This window comes from Lepisosteus oculatus, chromosome 9 (assembly GCF_040954835.1).
Source record: "Lepisosteus oculatus isolate fLepOcu1 chromosome 9, fLepOcu1.hap2, whole genome shotgun sequence".
In the NCBI taxonomy this organism is placed as follows: domain Eukaryota; kingdom Metazoa; phylum Chordata; class Actinopteri; order Semionotiformes; family Lepisosteidae; genus Lepisosteus; species Lepisosteus oculatus.
The window spans coordinates 43,826,132-43,847,465 of NC_090704.1; the positions used below are offsets into that span (position 1 = coordinate 43,826,132).

The window sequence follows — 21,334 nt, forward strand, 5'->3', positions numbered from 1 at the left end:
CCTTTTCTCGTGATTGGGGATGATGCAGCGCACGAAGTTGGGGTTGGTGTTGCGCAGGGTGGCCATCAGCTTGGTGAGGGACTCCTTGTACAGCTGGCCAACCGTGCGGAACATGCCTTTCTTGGTTTTATAGGCCGAACCAAAGGTCGTCTCGTTCATGCCTGCCACCTGGTCCAGACCGACAATGCGATCCACTGTCGGCAATAAGGGAGAAATGCGAACCGTTAGCCGAGCCGCTCCAGAACCAGGAAAACAGTCTCAAAAGCGGCAAAGAGCAGCAGCTAAAGCATGATGGTGATGAATGTGGACAATCACACGTGGCACCTACAGTATGGCAGACAGCCTCGTGGACTGGAGATGGGTTATCTAAACTATAAGCATAAACAGCAAAGGGGAAGAAAAATGTATAAAATCAAACAATTGAACAATTTCGGATTTAACTACAGCTTTGATTTGGGGAAAAAAGCACAAGCAGAACTGGTTGACTATGCCCAGAATTCAGAACGCTTGTGCCATGTAACCTTAGCGTCTTGCAAAATGCAGTCAATTGATTTTAATTAAACGAAATCCTCCCTCATTTTGTTTAGCAGCTTGCCCATATGCACGTTAAATGCATCAAATCTATATAATGTCCTTTTAAAGAGTTTTGTTCATGCAGTTCACCCAAGGCATTTTACTTGAATCCCTCAAAAAGGGCAAAAAGCAAAAACTACAAGACTGGGCAGAAAGTGTTCTATTGTGAGCAAGAGGCACTACATGCTGACCTGTAATAAAGAGATCATATAGAAGCAGAAATGTCCTATCAACTAATAGAGGAGCAATTCACAAAGTAACTGTCAAAGCACAAAAAGGTTTCATACACCAATAGAACAAACTACATAAAACATTTTTAATTAGGTTAATCAGCATAAGAAAAAGGTACAAATGTAGACTCGTCAAAGGAGGACTTACAGAGAGCAAAGCACTAATAGTACTGAAAATACCATACTGCAAGAACAGAGTTTGTATTGTTTAGCAAACCACACCCAAACAACTCAAAAAGAATGTTTGAATACTGGATATTGTCTGCATTTTAACTGACTTATTCTGCTGGGTTAGGATAATACAAATGTTTAGTGGGCTACAGCAGAACAGCCCCCCCCGACTTTACACCAAAACAGATCCTAATGTTTTTGCACGTCTTGCCATGGCTTTGTTAATTAAATCCAGAAAAGATAACTTTCTACTACCTACACAGGCAACTGATATCAACAACACAGACTTTAGAAGCTAGAATGCTGCAGTCAACAGGTTTATTTTTTCTCTATATTGAGGAGGAGCCAGAGTGCTGGGACAGGGAAGAATTTCAACCAAAAAAAGGAATATAAACACAGTCAGTTCTTCTACAGCCAGACTTCATCTACTTTACAACAAGCAAACCCCCCCTTTTTTACTCTGACACTATATTAGATCTCTGACAATAATCAATCACTGGAAGTCAACCCAAATGGTTACTTGAAACCAGACAAAACTTTAAAATGGACATTATAAAGATGCGACTGAAGAAAAGCAAGACTGTTTCGCCATCCTCGCTCGTATTTGCGGGGCAGACAGTTCTGTCAATGAGGGATGGGAGTTTATGCTAATTGTTTGATAAAGCAGGCCTTTTACATTGACTATAAATCACTCCTTTCAGCAATCTTTACACTGACAGCAGTTTCATCTGCAGAGAAAGTACCATGTTATTTTGATGATGGTTTTATAGTCTTTACTAAGAAAATCTTTTCATGGAACATAAATTGCAGATTTAAAATTCCAAAAGGTATAATTTGAGCAATATTTTCCTTTTCACTCACAGCTGCACAAAAGAACAGTCTATTGGCAACATGATCCAGAGCTACTACAGTTAAATGTTTTTTTTTTATTATTTTTTAGACGGAGTGATTCAGAAGTGTGACCAGGCCGGAGACAAAGGAAGCAGACTGCAATGGTAAATTTTAAAAAGTGGCGGGTCATCTGCATGTAAATAACATTTTGCTCTTACGGCAACGTATGTTTATGCAGCCTGACATTTTTTTTTCCTCGCAAATTAAATCACTGATGAGGCTGCTGTTTTTTTTTCTTTACAAAAAGCATATGAACTGTGTGATACTGTCTCGAAGGTTTTACACAGTGCAACTTCAGCTACTAATAAAACAGCTATATTGGAAAATGCGCAATACAATTGTGAACTGGCAGACTTCCAGACGGGCTGGGTGAACGTAGCCTTTGGTCTGTGCAAGACTAGGGAGCTCGAATGTGTCCTCCTTCCCTGTGAATGCATCTAAAAACCATACAACTGAACCCCTACCAGTACCCATGTGAACAACCTTGTGCTTTTCTATCCGTGAAACCTGCAGTGCGAGGTGTTCCTAGGTCAGAAAGAAATCCCAGAGGCACCTTTCCAGCATGGCCAGGTCTTTTGAATCACTGTGCACTTAATTCACTGTCCGGGCAATAAGGTCAATACTTTAAATAAAAGCCAACTGATGAACCCCATTTACTTTAACTTTGAAAACTAATGTTTTAGAATAACAGCTTCATTTTCGCTCAATACTAGGACAGGCAGTACTAGCACTCCAGCGATGCATTAAAAAGTTTTAAAAAATGATCACAAGTTCTAAAAGTAGAAATAGACTATAAAAATACATCAAAATGTCCCTTTCATGCTACTCGCTCTGTATTTTAGAGGAATAAAATCCAGTTGCCAAAATTGTTTCACTTACTTTTCACACATCTTAGTTCTGCACACTCTTGATTGCCAGACCTTTGGTAAATTTAAGATCTACGATCCATATGCAAAGGTTCTATGTGAATTTAATACAATTCCCAGAAAAATAAAATGCAGCTAATAGTTAATAAGGCTAATAAAGGACAAGAATTCTCTATACTGTATATTAGGTAGCAGAAGTACATTCAGTTTATACTGGAACCTATATGAAGTTGACTTAACTGATTAACTGCTAAGATTTCTGCTAAACGTTTTTTTATCCAGCATTAATCAAGTTATCAGGCAAGATGGCATAACATTTGGATAAAAACAACCCTTTCCCTGATTCCAGCCTAAATTCATTCAAATTCCAAAATCTGCACAACACCCTGAATTGTAATTTTTCCAAGACACGTGATGCTATCCTACTGATACTGTTTCACCATTCAAATGGATTTCTCTTAAACGTGCTTTTAGAGCATTCACTATCAAAATCTATCTGCACCCTTCTAGGAAAACCCCTCTTAAGTTGTCTGGATGAACAAAAATGGAAGTTAGAGAAGAGTTCATTTGGATTTCAAGAGAACAAGCTTTATATTGTTTTCAGGCTAAATGGATATGCCAAGCAAGGCCCAACAATTCTCCTTTAAAAACCCCTCCTTGCACACATGAATAATAACAAAACTCTTGCATCACGATAAACATCCTCTGACATTAAAACAAGCCACTGAAACCAAAGGCTGGCATCTACCAAGAAGCCTTCTCCAATTTGCCTGTCCACCTCGACAATCCAACTTGAAAACTGTAAATAGTTAAAACTATTTTGTGCTAAACAAAAGCAAAAAGAAAGAAATTTCATTTCTGATATCATGTTAGAAACTAGCAAAACAGCTCTAACCTCTAATTGAGTTTTTTTTCCCCTCTGGGATGGAATTACTTGGTCTATAAGGTTGTCCATAAAAATCACTGCTAAAATATCTTGTAACCAGTGCAAATGGCTCTGGTAGTACTTAAGCTACAAATAAATTCTAACAAAGCTGAAATCATAGCTTATGAACAGCATTGCTGAAAGGTATCATTAATTTATTTTGTTAGTAGTAATGCATTAATTTCATGCAAGGCTAGAAGCGATGAGTGCTTCTGAAAGTACACAATGCGGTCCTAAGCAAAGACCTACAGCATCGTATACATTCACCTGGAGGATCATGAAGACTAGAAATATTGTCATAGAAAGAGGCTCTTTGAATATTCTGAATCTCTACAGCAGAGAAACAGAGAGAGAGAGGAAAACAAAATAGGGAAAAATAAAAAGGGAACAATAGAGCAAACACAGAAAAACACTCTGGTTAGTACTGCATGTGACTAGAAAGGAAATCACAAATTATCCAAGTTTAGACGAGCAGAAAATTTCATGCACATTGAAACATTATTAAATTACTGTTGGTATACACAGAGTTTCAAGAGGAAAGTAGCACTAGTATTCTTGTGCACTGGGTGAAAACAGATGTTCTCCAAACATGACTATTTTCAAATTGTTTTACAAACGTTTTACAGCTTTAAAGTCTCCAAGAAAACAAACGTCCAACAGAACTGGATAACCACCACCACATCATTTAAATCATTTTTGCTACTATGTTTATCTGCTGTTTTAATACGAGCTAAATGCTCACAAAATGTAAGGAATTTCCAGTTCCGAATGTTCCATGGAAAGGAAAAAAAAAACAGAACCTAAAAAAACTCCAAAAGGTTTATGTATTAGGGGATATTTTGGGTCTTTAAATCATTTAAAAGGGGAAATTTGATGCAAAACAAAACCAAGCTGACTCAACCAAAGTGCAGAATGTGTAACGCTAATGAACAATGACCATGCGTCAAAACATCTCCACTACACCACGCTGCCAATCCCAGAAATCAGTAATCCATTTTCTGCATTCAGAAGTGCTCATGTCTGAATTTGATTCAGAATTCAGAACGGCGAGAACAGCTACCACACGCTACAGCTTGATCCTCTCAGATGAAACCCATGTGCACATTCAAGTTATTATTACATCCATGTTTAAGTGCAAACTTAGTTCTCATTTCATGAATGCGAACCTTTAGTAATACAGGCAACAAAAAGTGTCAGTCTTGCACTATCATGGGATAGTGCAGCACAGTGGATCTGGTGGAAAAGTGAGGAATTACTTAAGCAGCTGGAGAGAATCTCCTGTGTGTGAGGCAAAATACCCCCCATGTGCTAGTTAATCATGCTGTGCACTATTAATGGATAAATAAACATCTCAACTCAGTGTACAGAAGGCATACAGTAGGAATTAGTCCATTTTGATTAGATATTGACACCTTTGAGTCTCAATACATGCATTTTCAGAACATTTTAAAAAGAATAAGTAGAGTAACTGAACTGTCCATGAGCTGTTTTTGTACAGCCAAAAACACAACACTAAATTAACCACTGAGGAACCGCATTATGCTCTAATTTTCTTAGTTGGATCTTCAAGTCATTAATGCTATTTTTATTACAACATGAGAACACATTTTGAAAGACAAACTGCACAATGTGCACCTAAGTTAGCTACCAGTTTTATTCATATATTTACATACCCCAGACCTATAACTGAAAGACCTCTGCACATTTAACAACCAAAGAAAGGACCTGAAAGTAAATGTTCTCATTCCCAGTTCAATGTGTTTTGGGAAACGTTCCTCTGTCCATTTTTTGGGACTGAGGAGGCTACACTGAGAGGACCCTTAAGACTGGCATTGCAGCATTTTGGAGATGTTTTAGATCATACTGTAACATTGTTCTGAACTGCAGTTTGGCAGACTTTCATCTTTCTTTTGCACCAGATTTCTCTTTAGCTGCATTAAAATCAGTTGACATGACATTTTGACTTTACAAGTACTCCAGCACAGGAAAAAAGAAGCTTTACATTAACTTAGGAAGTCCTTATAAAGAGTATAAATTTTATTTTGTAAAAATATTTGGTGAAAAAAAAAGATTGCTGCTTATGCTTGCTTTGGAAAACTATTATTAGCTGTAGACAGCCCAGACAGATGTCTTACCATCCTTCCACAGTTCTGCGACAAACTTGTCTGTTGACTGGTGCAGAAGAGTTGCCACATTGTCATTAAGAGGGTCCATGTTCTTCATCAGCCATTCATCTGCCTTGTAGTCCACCTGGACAGAGTTCAACAAGGCTCACATAATACCCAGGAGATAATGGTACACATACACACATAACTGAAACAGCCACCTGGTGGGTTGGATGGCTGATTTAATATCAGCTGTGCAAAAAAAAAAACTTGTTCAAAAAAAAAAAATTAGGCTCATATTAAACACAGACCATCAACCTCACTATCATATTGCACACTTCCAAAGCATAGAAACAAGCAAACGCTGGCGAAAAAGAACCAAGACCCGGGCGTTTTTTTGACTAGCACAATCCAGACCATCACCGAGGTTTAATAACAGACTTTGATCCAAAGGTTGGTAGGATCAGATAGGTGTTGACTTAAACCCACGAATGGCAACACATTACAGTAAAGGCTTGTCAGCTAGTTTGCAAATTCTACTGATATTTTGAGGAGCCTCCGTTTCATTCAGTGTTGCAAAAAACAGTGAAAACACCACTGGTCAAAGTGTAAAGTCAAGGTTTGGGTGAATTATTGGCCATTCAGACATCTGGCAATTTTCAGCACTATTTATTCTGGGGGGGGGGGTAAATCTGTGATAATACTGAAGGATCAGGACCACTATTGGGGGGGGGTCAGTGTAAATGTTACAGAAATTATATTTTTCGCAACAGCTCGTTAGCTTCTTATGCTCTGACACTCAAACAAGATATGAAACAGATTTCCTTTTGAGTTGCTGCACACAGGGGATTTTCTTGGAAGGGCCTGGGGTCTCATTCGTATCGGAATACTGACAAATCTCATTCTCAGGTCAACCTTCCACCCAGTCACACGGACCTTATCTCTCGAAAACAACACTAACACGTTTTTGAGTATCTGCCAGCCACGTCTTTCGAGTACAAAATTGGGAAACAGGGCCCGTCGTCTTGATAAACAGCAGTAACACTTCCTTTGCAGGGAGTTGCATGTGTGGGTGGTTCAGTCCTACCTTGCCAGCGTAATGGATGATACAGAAGTCCGCTTTATCTTTCAGTTGTCTGGGCTTCTGGAATTTGGGATGAGTGCCCTGCTCTTGGACCAGCTTCTCCACAAAGGTCTTGTCAGTGGCCTTGGGGAACCAGCACTCCTCATCCAGCAGAGCCAACACACCAGGCGGGTTAGCCTGCCAAACACAGGGAGGCCGCCCCATCAGCAATGAGTCACTGCCGATGAACTTTGCCTTTTAACGAGAAAGCTTGATTTTTTTCCCTGCTTCAGTATTTTGTCTTTGCCAGTGTCAGCCCGGTACCGAAAAGCAACACTGAATTTAGGGCACAATCGCAAAGACAGGCAACCTGGGACAGAGAGTGAGCGAGCTCACCGGCCTCTCGATGAGGTCGATGCAGGGCTGCAGGTCCAGGCCGAAGTCGATGAAGTTCCACTCGATGCCCTCGCGCTGGTACTCCTCCTGCTCCAGGATGAACATGGTGTGGTTGAAGAGCTGCTGCAGCTTCTCGTTGGTGTAGTTGATGCACAGCTGCTCAAAGGAGTTCAGCTACAGGAGAGAGGGTGAAATGCATCAGATCAAAGCTAAAGCAAATTTTTAAAAAAGAAACCAGTGAACAGGAAGTCCTGGAGGACATAGCTAAAGGGCTGACACCATCCCAAGCAATAGTGGACAAACAAAGGTTTTCTAGCAGCCATCAACTGCTCAAAAAATCAGTTTAAGAAAACCCTTCCGTACACTCATCTCCACCACATCCCTGATATAACTCCACTGCAGTGTCTGTATGCATTTAATGCCAAAATTGCGCTAGTCAAGTCATCCTAAATGCATTCAGCTAAAAAAACCTTTAAATCACAGCACTGCAGAGGTGCCTTGAATATAATGCAGGTCTTTGCTCATTGGCTGTGGGTGTACTTTGGTAATAACCATACAATAGCAAAAAACTTCATCAGCGTTTACTGGAAATTGCCTGCGATTTAATTTTATTTTCTGGCTATCAACTTTTAAACATCACCGCAAAATATTACACTGCAGGTGACAAAACAGCTGCGACTGCGCAAGAATTCTGAAGCAACCTGAGCTCCTCCCATTTTGATTGTTCTTTTAATTACTACTTTAATTAGCCTTTTGCCAAATCCAGTACTAGCACAAACACAATCTTGGTAAGGAATAACATGTAGAAAGTTGAATTAAAAGACAATTGTGGATAACTTTTAAAGATCTTAATTTTTATGCAAAAAACCCCGTGAAATTTCATATAACTGTTTCCATTTGAATGCATGAGCATTAGTTGGAGTTTAAAAGTGCATAAATGGATTACACACCTGATTCTTACAAGCATGTTATCGAGCAATGCCATTTAGGTATTGAGTTAGGCCAGCAAAACAAGGAATCCATCTAATTTTATTAGAAAAATCAGTAACCCACTGCAGCACTGCCACTCCTTTAAATTAAACGCAGTGAACCCTGTTTCTTCCTGTGGTGGCAAACCAGCTCCCTTCTTCTAAAGCCACAGTTAATTATCAGAAACCTCAATGTGCGGCAAAAACATGGTCAAGTGAAACCTTTAAATGGGATCAAATTATAGATTCACTTCTCTCTAATCATCGGCAACTTCGTTAAAGGCCGACGCTTAGGCTGGGGTTATCATTTCCAGAATTGAACAGAACAGCTCCTGTGTGCTGTGTGCTCCTGAAGCCACATAGCTAACAGAGAACATCTACACGGACAAGCGAAGGGGGGGATATTCTGATCACACAGGACAGGAGTTCCCTGCAGGGCTCCTGGGGGCTCACACACCTGCTGGCTTCATCCCAGCCAAAACCAACTACTTACAATGGGAACATCAGCAAGTATTTTTCTACTCAAATGTTATTTATATTTCATGTCTTGTGAACTGCAAGAGTTCAGAAGCAACCAGCTGCATGTTTAAGAGCCGAGAACAGCCGAACAGCTCAAATGAACTCTGTCATGAGGTCAATGAAGGGTTCGGGTGTGTAACTCAAAGCTACCTCGAAGATCTCGAAGCCGGCGATGTCCAGGATGCCGATGAAGGAGGCCCCCTGGCGTTTGGTCCTGTCCAGAGCCTTGTTGATGCGGTGAACCAGCCAGCGGAAGAGGCGCTCGTACGTCGCCTTGGCCAGGGCCTCCACAGCGAAGTCCGCCTGGAGGAGAAGAGACACTCTTACGCCCGAGTAAGGACGTACACCTCTCCTACAGAACCCCTCACTCCCCGTTCAAAAGACCAAGCACCCGTGTCTGATTCAAAACATTATCTGGTACCTCCATAGATGAGTGTCCAATAAACCTAGAAGATACACCACTGGTGAATAAGCAATAAACTAGCAGATAATAATACATAAGGTAATACAGTCTATGTAAACTGAATATGCTTTTCCAATATTCAACCTGTGAGCAAAGTGAGGACATTTGACTATTTTCTGATTAAGAAATGTATAAAAAGCTGTATCAGCTGTATCAGACACCCCTGCCCTGCCCTGTATATGACAAGTTCCTTAGGGTGCAGGAATATAATTACAGCACCTGGAGAGCACTTTGGTAAGACACTGCACAAGTGCTGATGCGCAACATACTTCCTTCTCTGCTAGGTCAACACCCTTTTGTTCATGTTTAATGCAGTACTGCAGATCTACATCCTGTCCCTTTCATATACACAAAGTAAAGCAAATGACTAACACCTAAAAAACACAGAACACTTGGTTTATTGCTCGTACAAGCAACCATCAAGATGCATTTAACACGTCACCCGGCCCTCAAACAGGAGAACCCACCTGTTCTTTGGTCTGTGCTTTCTGTACGTAGTCCCTGCCAACCTTGATCCGGGGCGACAGGATGGCGCGTGTGAACTCCATCACGTTCATGCCCAGCAGGTGGCACAGCTTCTGGGCAGCTGTCAGGGGGCAGAATTAGTTTGTCAGTGGACACAAAGAACAGGAAGAAGAAGGAACCAAGTTAAAGCTGATAATTTATACCTGTACTGGACCCCTTACAAATGTCTGCAAAATGACCAACATAAACTGGCTCCTGGTGGCCAAACAGGATTTCAAACAATAATTTCAAGAAATTATTTATGCTTATTAATTATTATGCATATATATCAAAAGCGGTACTTAAATCCAAATGGAGAATAATATTGTGTGACCTGGAGCCAGATCTCACTAACAAATCAGTAACTGCTTTAACAAGGGTATTCTGGTGCTGGGACTCTGACTAAACCCTGATTGAAATGGCTTTGAAAAGGAGCACATTAGATGCAAGGGAAAACTGCAGTTGAGCTGTCACCATTAGTGCAAGAGAAAGCAAACTGGAAATCAAAAGGAAACTAGCCACACTAGAATATACCTATTATGGATGCTACTTTGCTCCTGGGTGACCCAGGATATCTGGAATTGAAGGAAAGCTCTCTGCTTTCTAACAACTGCTAAATGCTTAAAATAAACATGAATTTCCTTTTTGTCAAAATATATACTGTAAACATCCACCACTGACGAGTTATGGTTATATTTTGTATAACATTCTGCAAATTTTTACTTGAATTACCAATTGGCTTTTTCCACATGTGTAACATCTTTGGTATGTGCAGCTCTTTAAAAAAGCCTGTTTATTGCACCCTGGAGTAAACAGGCTTGATATATAGGAGTCAGTGTGACTAACACTAAGCAATTAAAATGCTCTACTTGGGAAAAGAAAAATTCCATTTGCTCCAAGTTTAAAGAAATATTGTCGTTGTGTGAAGTCTGGAAAATTTAAAGTTGATTCAAGGAAACGTCTTCTCAGCCACATTACTGCAGATAGGCTAGTTCAAACATCTGGCACAAGCAAAAGATCAGGTATAAAATTTAAAATTGTCCTTCACTTGATGCACTTATTAAATAGCTGTAATCAAAAAGGACAAGTGAAGAGCTTATTTAACAAATTGAGCAATTTCAACTGTGCGATTTTATAGCGACCTAAAAGGTGCACATTACTCATACAACTAAACCAGATGAGAATAAATCAGAGATCTTCTGACACACGTTCATCCTGAAATGCAGACAATTTGGAGACGGCCAAGAACTGTAAATGCAGTCTTTCCTGAGCAGAAAAATGTGACAACTAATTCTTTGAATGATCTATTTTCAATGGAACATGCTTCTTCTGCATTCCTCACTATGTACAGCATATATTCAATTCAAAGCTATAAACACCCTTTGTATTCCACTATACAGACACTTATCAAAGATATTCATTTTTCTCATTACATACCCACCGAGTAAAGGTTTTTCATTTTATTCCTACATCATCTTTGCACCTGAACAGAATAAATTTCTATATGCTTGATGCAGTTCTATTCCATCTTTAAGAAGTACTTAAAATACACAGTCCTTTGGAATTTTTTGAAGCACCCAAAAACCATAGAAAAATGAAAACTTGGTACAGCCTGAAGCTTATTAGGTGCACTAAAAGTCCTCTGCAGTGATTAGCAGAGGTGTCTGTGCAGGTATGAAATACCACACACAGATGTGAAGGGTGTTTGAGTGAGAAAAGTGACAGCAAAAAGCTACCTGTGTTCTCTGGCATGGAGGCCTGATCCGTGTTTCTTTCCTTCTTGAAGACAATGTTACCGAACTGCAGCACAGAGGACACCACCTTGAGCATAGCTGCAAGAGCAAGGAGACAAGAAAGTATTATGGCCCGTCACAAATAGCTCAGACAAAAGAGTCAGCCTTCCAGAACAACACCAACGTGAATTAGAAGCTTTTGGTCCGATTTTGTATTTCAGCACTAATAAAGTTAGAAAGGAGAACTGGCCTTTCAGCCCATCTAGCTTGTAAGTGATCGATGACCAATTAGGTAAGTACTTAATGGGAGAACATGAAGCTTTAAACAGCTCTGGAAAGGGGTCTTCGGGTCTCCAAGGGGTCTTCGGGTCTCCTGCAGGTTGAATTCTGCGGCGCAACTGTGCACAAGTCACAGCTACGTAGGCTGCAGGGCCCTTACTTACACAGGATCTCCTCATGGGAGAAGCTCATGATGTGCATTGCTTCCATGGTCTCCTGGAAGTTGTCCTTGTCCTGTTGCCCCGGGATGGGAATGTTGCCGTTGGACAGGAAGCGATAGCTGTTAAATCCTTCCAACAGCAAGTCAGCTGAAAAGAAGAAAGAATTGCTATACAACTACCCTCACGCCTTCAAATTAACACAACTGTACTATGCTTGGACATTTTATTGACTGTACATCTCAAACTAATTAGTTATGGGGATCCGAGAACACCAGAGAGCATCAATTTAAATGATGATCCAACTGGAATTTGAAGAATATATCAGCACTCGGTGTACTGCGCAAAGCATTAAAACACTGCATGATTTTTCTCTCCTTGACAGAGGAACTAAAATACCACACACAAGCTTGCTTTTCAGCGCAATGGAATTCCGGCCCCTTTTAACTGCACTGCAAGCTTTATGGAGTCGACTCCCGTTAGAATTCCACACGCTGTTTTAATCCGGATCCAGCCTGGAACAGACATCGTGCTCAAAGTTGTTGCCAGATCAGGATAACTAGCAGTAGGAAATCCTTTCATCCTTTCATAAATTGGAACTAATTCAATTTAATTTTAAATCCGTTAAAACCATGACCTTTCATTATTCGTACAAGTGACACTCATTACTAAGCAACATGCACTGTATAAACAAAAATAAGGAGCTGCCCTAACCGCACACTCATGTTACAGGGCAGCAGTTTAAAAGGTACGACAAACAGGGACCTATTAGAAAAAGTACTGATCACAGGTGTCCAAGACATACAGGGGCCGTACAAGATAAAGCAACCTGGAATGGCAGCGCCTGAACACAAAGCTGTGGCAGCTAAAGAAAAAAAACTACATATTGCAGCTTCTAACAGATGCAATAGCAACTTCAAGCCCCAGGAAAAAGGAGTGGTGGATTTCAGCAGGCATAGGGAACAGACCCAACGGAGCCCTGTTTCCGTTTCATAGGCGGCTAGGGCACTCACACTTCAGGTGCTCTCCGGCCCCGGCCAGCAGCTGATAGAAAATGTGGAACGTTCTCTCATCTTTGGCTTGGCGAATGGCTCTCGACTTCTCCAGCAGATCTGAATGCTGGGTGTCAAGGACTAGTTTCATTGATAAACAAAGCAAATATCCCACATCAGTTGTTAAAAGACTGACTTCAAAATCTCTGCGGTGACCACTGGGTGTAAATTGAGTCATTGCATTTTAAAACAGGAATTTTTATACAGTACTATTAAAGTCTCGTTTTCATATTTTCAGAGCTTTTAAATATTTTACAGAGGAAAACTAAACTTTAGTGCCCCTTACATAAATGTTAATTAAGGACCTTAAAAATAGTTGCTGAATGTTATTGACCTTAATACAGAGTACAGCTACTTTCATGAGATTTAAACTTGGATATACAGTCTAGACAGGAAAATATTTACCTAAAAATGAATTACTTTTGTTGCAAGGTACACGTTTAGCTGCAGAATGCTCTGTGAGCTGCACATCGTGTGCTGTCAGATTCGCAAGAGCAGCTAACCCAAGCATAATGAAAGAATAATCCAAACCTGAAACATTTCTCCAATAATGTGCACATGACAATGCACTGATTTTTAAAAACATGATATAGCCATGATCTATAGATAGGAGAAAAAAATAGCTTTCTAAAAACATAAGTAGTGGGCTAAAGCTGCATTCAGAACATGTTTGTGGCCGTGCTAAAATTAAGATCCCATCTTTGGCCAAACCTATGTTTTTTAGCAATCCTGTGCTAGAACTGCTGGCAGGATACAGGTCTCGATATTGGCCCCCACAATGTAACCAGTGACGTCAAAGTTGATCCTAATGAACTTTCCCTGCAGAGAAAAAGGAGACAAAAAAAGAACAAATGCACTATTGTTGAATTTTTCTTCTTTCCATATACACTTGCCACCTCAAAAACCTGACCAAGTGGAAGCAATTATATTCATGGGACTGTTATAAATGTGAGGACAGCAGAGAACGATATCAGAGCTGTTTCTAATAAAGCCAATCATGTTAATCTGCCATGTGCCCTATGTATATGCAATACAAAGAAAGCATCACTAAGTTCTGAGTTTAAAGTGAATTCTCAAAGGAGTTTAAGGAATTTTAGTTATAGAATTCCTGATTCGCCACTGGCTTTAAGAATGCAATTTTGGCTTTTGGAGAATGGCTAACTATGCCCTTTAAGAGGGATGCTTCGATTGTTATCATCATGGCATAGAAAATAACTTTTAAAAGAGAAGCCACAGTCATCCTACTACTAGAAACAAGGTGTTGAATTGATAGATATTCATTGAAAGAGTCAGTAATACTAAACAAAACGATTTATGCCAACAGATCAAGATTATTTTTTCTAGTAAGCCCTGTACATTTAATACTGGTATATCGAAAATAAGAGATGACATTTTATCAGAACAGTTTGATAAACGAGGATTGAGGAGCTTATCAAATGCTCAAACCTTGAGATTTCCTTCACTCAGCACGAGGCACAACAGGTTGGCGATTCACTTAGCAAATTAACAGCACAGAACACTCCATCACATTTCTGTTTCTAGGCCAACTCGGAAGCAGTTTAGGGACGCAACCCTGCCGTTTTCCAGTTGAATTACTGGCAATAAAGTGCACTGCAATAACTGAGCTACTCAGTGTGATTACATTTCACATATCTGACATTTAATAGCTCCCTTTACCCACTGCAGGGATACTAACAAACAAATATAGATGCTTTTATATCTTCTACGTCTCATTCCTTTGCTTTTAACGATATCAACAGCAACTTCCACGGCTCAGTGCTCTGACTATCGACTTACAAAACGTGAAGAGTTGTCATTTTTCACCGTCTTTGCGTTGCCGAAGGACTCAAGGATGGGGTTGGCTTGCAGAAGCTGGCGTTCCAGCTCACCCTGAAACAACAAGGAAGGTTACAGCAGCCTGCGCCCGTGAGGCGTGTCCCCCTCCAGCAGCCTTACAGAAGGGGCTCAGGGTCTCCCCGAGGGAAAAACAGAGAGGACAAAGTGAACTGCAGTGAGCCCAGACGCCTTCACCTCTTAACCACTGCTTGAGCCTCACCTCGAAAGAACAAGACGGCCTGTGAGAGCATGGGGGACCCACGAGGGGGACGTGGCGGGAGAGTCTGGCTTTCACCAGAACATGACCAAGGAAGAGAAATGGCCAGGAAGGTAACTGACAGGTTAAAGACGGGCGGAAGGTCAATGTGACAATAAGGGCATGCACTGGAAATGGGCTTACAGGCTCTGTCAGGTACTGTGTGGATCTGCACCACGTACGAAATTTTCTCCATTTTTGATATCACCCAGAATAGCCAAATGTGCCGAAACAGATTTTACCCTCCCAGGGGGTCATCTTTGAATATTTGCCCTAGGAGCCTGTATATGTGGTGATTTGCTTGTTTGGGTGAAACACCTTTGTCCTGTTCAAAACCTGAACAAAAATGGAGGGAAGGGAGGTGGAGTAGAGTAATTAACCAATTTTTTTTTTTTTTTTTTTAAACAGGGATGTGAGTGATTTTGTTGTTTTTTTTTAAATCTGCTGAGCTGGCAAGGAATCTGCTTTTTCCAAATACATAAAATGCTGTGATATCTTCCGTTAAGATACACGGGAGATGGGATGGCACGACACGCGTGAGTGTTTTTCTTTTTTTTTTTTTTTAAACGCTGCCATCCTGGAGTGACCCCACTTCAGCGGATCTTGTCTTGCTTTTGGCCTCCTGCAGCCCCATTCACTGTACCAGGACCTGCCACCGTTAACGCGCAGTTAAGGGCTTTTTAGCTTTGGAGTCCAAGATGCATTCCAGGTGCTTTACAGTGAAAATATATTCAACAGCAAACGCGCACTTCAATTTTGGAATTGCTGGAGAGGTAAGAGGAGAATTGAGGAAGCCATCAACTGTAGTCCCGAGAACAATAAAGACCAATTGATCCAGCCTCTTCTCTGTCCTTAACACCACTTTAGAGACCAAACATCTGGTAAGGCATATATAAAACTGAAACCACTGGCACTGCCCGAACAGCACTGCCTGTTTACGTACCCCGACGTACAGTGCTCTGGCAGCGAGACACATCGTTCAGCTCATGTAACCCAGCAGAACTAACGGCATATTAAAAACCATCTGGTCTGAGATTTCTGTACTTAGTGTTATATACAGTACTAACACTTTCATTCCAAGTGTTAGCTCTTTCCCAAAATTTACTGAAAGGGCATTAAAAAAAAAAACATCAGCCTGTCACACCCCACAGCTGATAAACATACAGTTCCATATTGATATCCATATTTATATCGATATGGGCCATGCAGCCTTAAGGTTTAAATATGTAAATTGCTTCTATACTTTTTTTTTTGCTCATCAAGAAATGAACTTTCGAAGACAAATTCCAAAAGTTACAAATAAAATAAAAATTGCCGCAGGCTGCGATTTCACCAAAGGGCAGAGCGCTACCTCAACTGGGATGCTGAATGAACAAAAATGGTGAGAGGCTGTGTGAATAAAAGGTCCCAAGAGGAAGGATTCTCACGTGTAGTGAATAAGGGCAAGTATATTTGCTGGGGCTCAAACAGAAGATGACCTGTGTGAATGTTTGGACAGGTGGTGTTCTAAATCTCTCCAGTACTGTGGGTTTTATCAGGATGAGGGAAGCAGGAATAGGAAAGGGTTCAGATTCCTCTCCTCATCCTACGCAGTCCCATTAATTTCCTTTTGTGTTGCCATACATCGCAAATTCTAAAACGTCTGAAAGTTATATTTAACAAATACTTAAGTGTAATAAACAAATACTATGATGGAGCACAGACTGTAACACCAATATACCCTCTCTAAACACAGACCACAGAGCTTAAAAAAAAAACATTCTACAGAACCCAAGCATGGGATTCATCTTCTACATTAGCAGCTACTGCTAAAAACCTAGCAGACCAGATCACAGTTTAATGCAGACTGCTCTACCCTGTCTGTCTGGATCTATGCTGAAGAGGGCCTCCTGCCCACCGGCGTCGCTACTAATATCAAACACTTAACGGCTATTACAGCAAAACAAGACAAAACCCCAACAGCAGCAGGGGCCTGCTGTGGGCAGAGAAACCCCGACAATGATTGCCTGCCGAGTGTATTACAGTTCAGACACTGAGAAATTGCATCCACTGTAGAAACTAATTAAGATGCAATAGCAACAAAATATCTGAAGGCCACATTTAAGAGTGAACTCCTCCACCCCCTGGCATTCCAACCTGAAAGTTTAAATCACAGAGAAGCTTTAATACTGGAGAGGCACACTATCACCAGGGAAATAAACTGGTAATACTGATAGTACTGGTTTTAAGTTTGGGGGGGGGGGTCGGAAACTATCTCACATGGAGAAAACATTTCAACAATTAAACGCTTTTTCAAAGCACTTTAGGCTTCCAAGTAAGCAAAAAGTGTTTATTAAGGACATTTCAGATGACCACATCGTGGAAACTCCAAAGTGCTAGAACGAAATTTGAACACAAAGGAGCAGTACCTTTTCGGTTTAAATACCCTACTCCCTCAACAAAATTTAAGGCAATCAAAATTAATTGTTTTAGATCCAGGGCTGAATGAATGAATTTCCACTGTTCTGCAGTATATATCCTACAGAGAGCATATATACCACTGCGTAAGTATAGTCGTCAAGTGCTGTTTTCACATCCCATTCCGCCAAATTCTGGAGACACTCAGGAGAATAGTTTAATACGCGTTACTAATCCTTCCAGACGAAACAGGCAGGCACTAATCATGCATTTATTTTAAAAATAAATAAATCTAGTCTCTTGAGAGAATTGAAGACATTTCCAAGAAAGCATAAAAAAGACCCTAGAGCACAAATGGAATAACACTTAACCAACAAAACCAAAGTCTTGCCAGAGATGAGGTAGTTTCTTTTTGGTGTGCTTGAACAGTTTTGAACGTTTCTTAACTTCTCCAACTCTATTCAATAAATAGACAAGTGTACGTTTTTAATCTGCAGGGTTGCACATACAGTATTCTTGTCTGAGCGGAGTGATCTGACCCTTGGGCAATACGCAGGCTACATTCATTCATCATTCATTGCTACAGGAAGTGTCTGCATCCTGGCCTTTCAAGTCTAATCAGTGAAAAGACAAGTACTGCAGTGAGTTAAAAATACCTGGTTCAAATCACTTACACCTCCCTTTCATACGCCAGTCATTCTGGCCTCCCTGGTCAGTACACATCACACTTCCAAGTATTTGACATCTGTGATGTCAAAACCCCTCCCTGCATTTTTCCTGAACAAGTTCACAAGGAACTTAAATTGGATGCAGAAGAGATCTCAAGACAGACACATGCAGCATGCTTTGGCAGACAGGACCTGGTACAGTATTTCACACATCGGTAAGGAAAATGATTAAGTTTAATTTTGTTTTTATCGGATCGCCCCACGTTGTAAAAGCCAACTGTGTTCTTGACACACCCACAGCTACAAACCCTTCAGCCGCACATGAGGAGAACTAGGTGTAGGTGACTCTTCAGAGCAGGCCACCTTCTGACCAATCGCACTGTCACAGGCAACAGCCCCACATCTGAGCAGAGGCCCATTAACACCTGGAGGCTGCAGGAACAGCTCTTGGGGCTGAGCGGGCCCTGGCCAGCCCCATCACAGATGGGTTGTGACCTGACCCATGCTTGAACCCGTGATCAAAGCGGTACCCGCTGAGCCTCTTGCGAGGCTCAGTTTTGTTTGATTCTGCTGCGCGGCACGTGGAAAAGACATTTTAAACACCACGCTACCTAGGCCAAACAAAACAAGTCCAGAAACCATCAGAGATGGGTATGATGAAAGATTTAAAATGCAACATTTCACATATACAGCTTAATTTTTTATGCCACGGCGCCAAATTCAACCACATGTTAACATTTCCAATTTTCTTTGGAAAAAGCAGAGCCCTTATGAATTAGGTGACTGGTGAAACCATGCAGTGAATGTGACCCAGCTGGTATCATAAAAAGGTGTTAGGACACAAGCATCAGGAGCTGCTACTGTTCCCTTCAGATGGTCACAGAGGGACAGATGCAAAGACAATAGCACCCCCTTTCTTCTTCCCGCTGTGATTGAGCTTCTGATTAAGTGTAACAGAAGGGAGGGACTACATGCTACTCACATACAACAGGGATCCACTCTGTAGTCAATGGGTAGATTCAAACGTTACAACGAAAACAAAAACGTGTTAATGTTCATGGTGACTACAAGACACTAATAAGACATTTTCTAGTTTAACAGTGAAGAACAAAAACAAGTCACAACAAGTTCTAGAAAATAAAAGGATTGTGCTACTGCACAGTACATCACACTTGTGTGCGCACAGTTTGGGATTTGCAAATTGAGTCATTTTGCAAGAAACCAGTGTCCTAGGTCATCAGGTCGAAACCAGAGATGCTGGACTGGTATGAACATTGTCCAGAACAGCTTTTTCCCCACAAGATCTTCAAAAGTAATTCGTCCAGAACAGCTTTTGCCCCAAGATCTTCAAGAGCAATTCTGATGTTCGGTAACATTATCGAATAATGACTGGCAGACCTTTAACTGTTAAGAAATTTGAAGTGTTGAATGGAAAGGAGAATCAGTGAAGCCAAGCAGCTTGTCTGTCACTCAGCATTTTAATGATTTCAATCTTTTCCTTTTTTTTTTTTTGCTCCACAAGCTTAACTGCCTTATTCTGGCAACTGTTTGCTGCAAAATGACACCTTTGCATATCAGAAGCTGCTTGGTTTTAATCCCAATATAAAAACATCAAGGTGTTTCTCCATCCTTAAAAACTTCCAGAGCACCCAGGCAAATGCAGGAAATTAAAATTTCAGCATTTAAGAGGACACTGTGATGGATAATGGGAAGACTACTGATAATGTTCCTCTGGGGGAAAAAAATCTTATCCTGAATAGAAAAACGTTATTCAAACTAGTAGCAGCTTACAGAATTTTAACAAAACATTTATCAACTAGTTTACTTGAACAAAATCTGAAACTTTAAACATCTCGTTGCCAAAAAGATACCATGTGAATTCAATGTTACAGCAGTAACACTGACACACAGGATAACAGAACAGCACAACAGCATGCCAGGCGAAATACTAAGAAAATAGACACGCATATGCAATGGTCAATCCATGATGTTTAAAAAACGGCACTGCTTGAAATTAAAAAAGGCATACACTGAAAAAAAATGTACTGCCATGGCACTTACTGTGGCTAAAGAAATCATCAGCAGTTTAGGGTCAATTCTAATATTTGTTTGCTTGTTACTATACATTTGAAATAAGACTAGTTAAAAAAAAACATTTTGCACCATTAGATGCATTGTAAAATACAAACTGAAGTTTAAAATAAACTTTATCCTTTACAAACAAATACCCTGTATTGACCCTGTGGCACTGCTTAGCAGGTAGTTAAATCAACATGCATTTTATCATATAAGGATCATTATAAAAAAAAGCATAAACACTTGCCTGGAGTTTCACTGGTTTAGGCGATTCAGGCTGTTTGTTGCAAATAAACAAATGCAGATGTTAGAAGTTGTTTCACACTGCAAGCCATACCTCCCTGCTTGGGTTTGTGCAGCATGCTCTGGGATAAGCATCTCAGTTCATGGAATTGGAACAACTTTGCTCGATGAAACTAAACTGCATTAACTTCTTAAAAAGAACAGTTATGTAAAGCTGTATGTTACATGTCAATCCATGGCTATTATTAAGTTGAGACGTTTTGACATATCTGGAGGAAAAACTGTTTTTCTTTCAAATGTAGAACATCAGGTTCCCTGCACACATATAACTTTCTCTACAAAGATCAAAGCATAAGAAGTTACATCACTAGCTACAGTATATTTTAACGAGTGGAATTATCATTTAAAAAGATCCCATAAAAAGAGGTTTCCCTTTTTCCCCTGAAACTAATTACCTTATTAATTCTAGGATTTTAGCACTTGCTTTAGGGATACTTTTGTCAGGCAATGATCTGTCTTTTTGTAAATTGTAAAATAGGAGGAATTAATTTCACCCTATTCTTTCCAAAACCAATATTCTAACCTGAGGCTACCAGGTTCATTACAATGTCCAAGCTTTAACGTGTGTTAAGTTTAAATTTAAGAGATGGTTCACAATCGGTCAGTACTAGGTTGCTGTAGTTTTCCCTAGTACAAGCACAATAAAGCACAAAAATATTCCCATTAAGTCCAAAGAAACATTTAACAGATGGTTTTGCTTTACAATAAGAAGTCTGTGGCCATCATAGAAGTTAATGCACAAATCCGCAGTAACCTGGTGTACCTTGGTCACACTGTGATGAGATATCTTTGCGAAAACCCAATTCCATGAAATGCTGCAAAGCTTTATTTAAACAGAAGCTTAGCATTTTGAAAACAATCTAAACTACATTAGAATTAATTTTCAAGGTTATCAGTGTGTA

The 21,334-nt window shown here is 40.3% G+C and overlaps 1 protein-coding gene across 4 annotated transcripts in view; it reads right to left on the reverse strand.

The window, feature by feature from the left end:
- The window catches only part of LOC102695864 (myosin-10), a 76,938-nt gene that overhangs the window by 17,807 nt on the left and 37,797 nt on the right, over positions 1-21,334 (reverse strand). Inside the window, exons 6-18 of one of the 4 annotated variants that reach the window (XM_069194581.1) lie at positions 20,377-20,406; positions 19,036-19,053; positions 14,694-14,786; positions 13,652-13,715; positions 12,858-12,956; positions 11,851-11,994; positions 11,411-11,506; positions 9,638-9,756; positions 8,858-9,010; positions 7,221-7,394; positions 6,849-7,022; positions 5,792-5,906; positions 1-194 (exon numbers count right to left, since the gene is read on the reverse strand). In XM_069194581.1, coding sequence (XP_069050682.1) covers positions 1-194; positions 5,792-5,906; positions 6,849-7,022; positions 7,221-7,394; positions 8,858-9,010; positions 9,638-9,756; positions 11,411-11,506; positions 11,851-11,994; positions 12,858-12,956; positions 13,652-13,715; positions 14,694-14,786; positions 19,036-19,053; positions 20,377-20,406 — 1,473 coding nt within the window. The remainder of the gene's footprint in view (positions 195-5,791; positions 5,907-6,848; positions 7,023-7,220; positions 7,395-8,857; positions 9,011-9,637; positions 9,757-11,410; positions 11,507-11,850; positions 11,995-12,857; positions 12,957-13,651; positions 13,716-14,693; positions 14,787-19,035; positions 19,054-20,376; positions 20,407-21,334) is intronic. The other 3 variants (XM_069194583.1, XM_069194582.1, XM_069194584.1) reach the window with 3 other exon arrangements.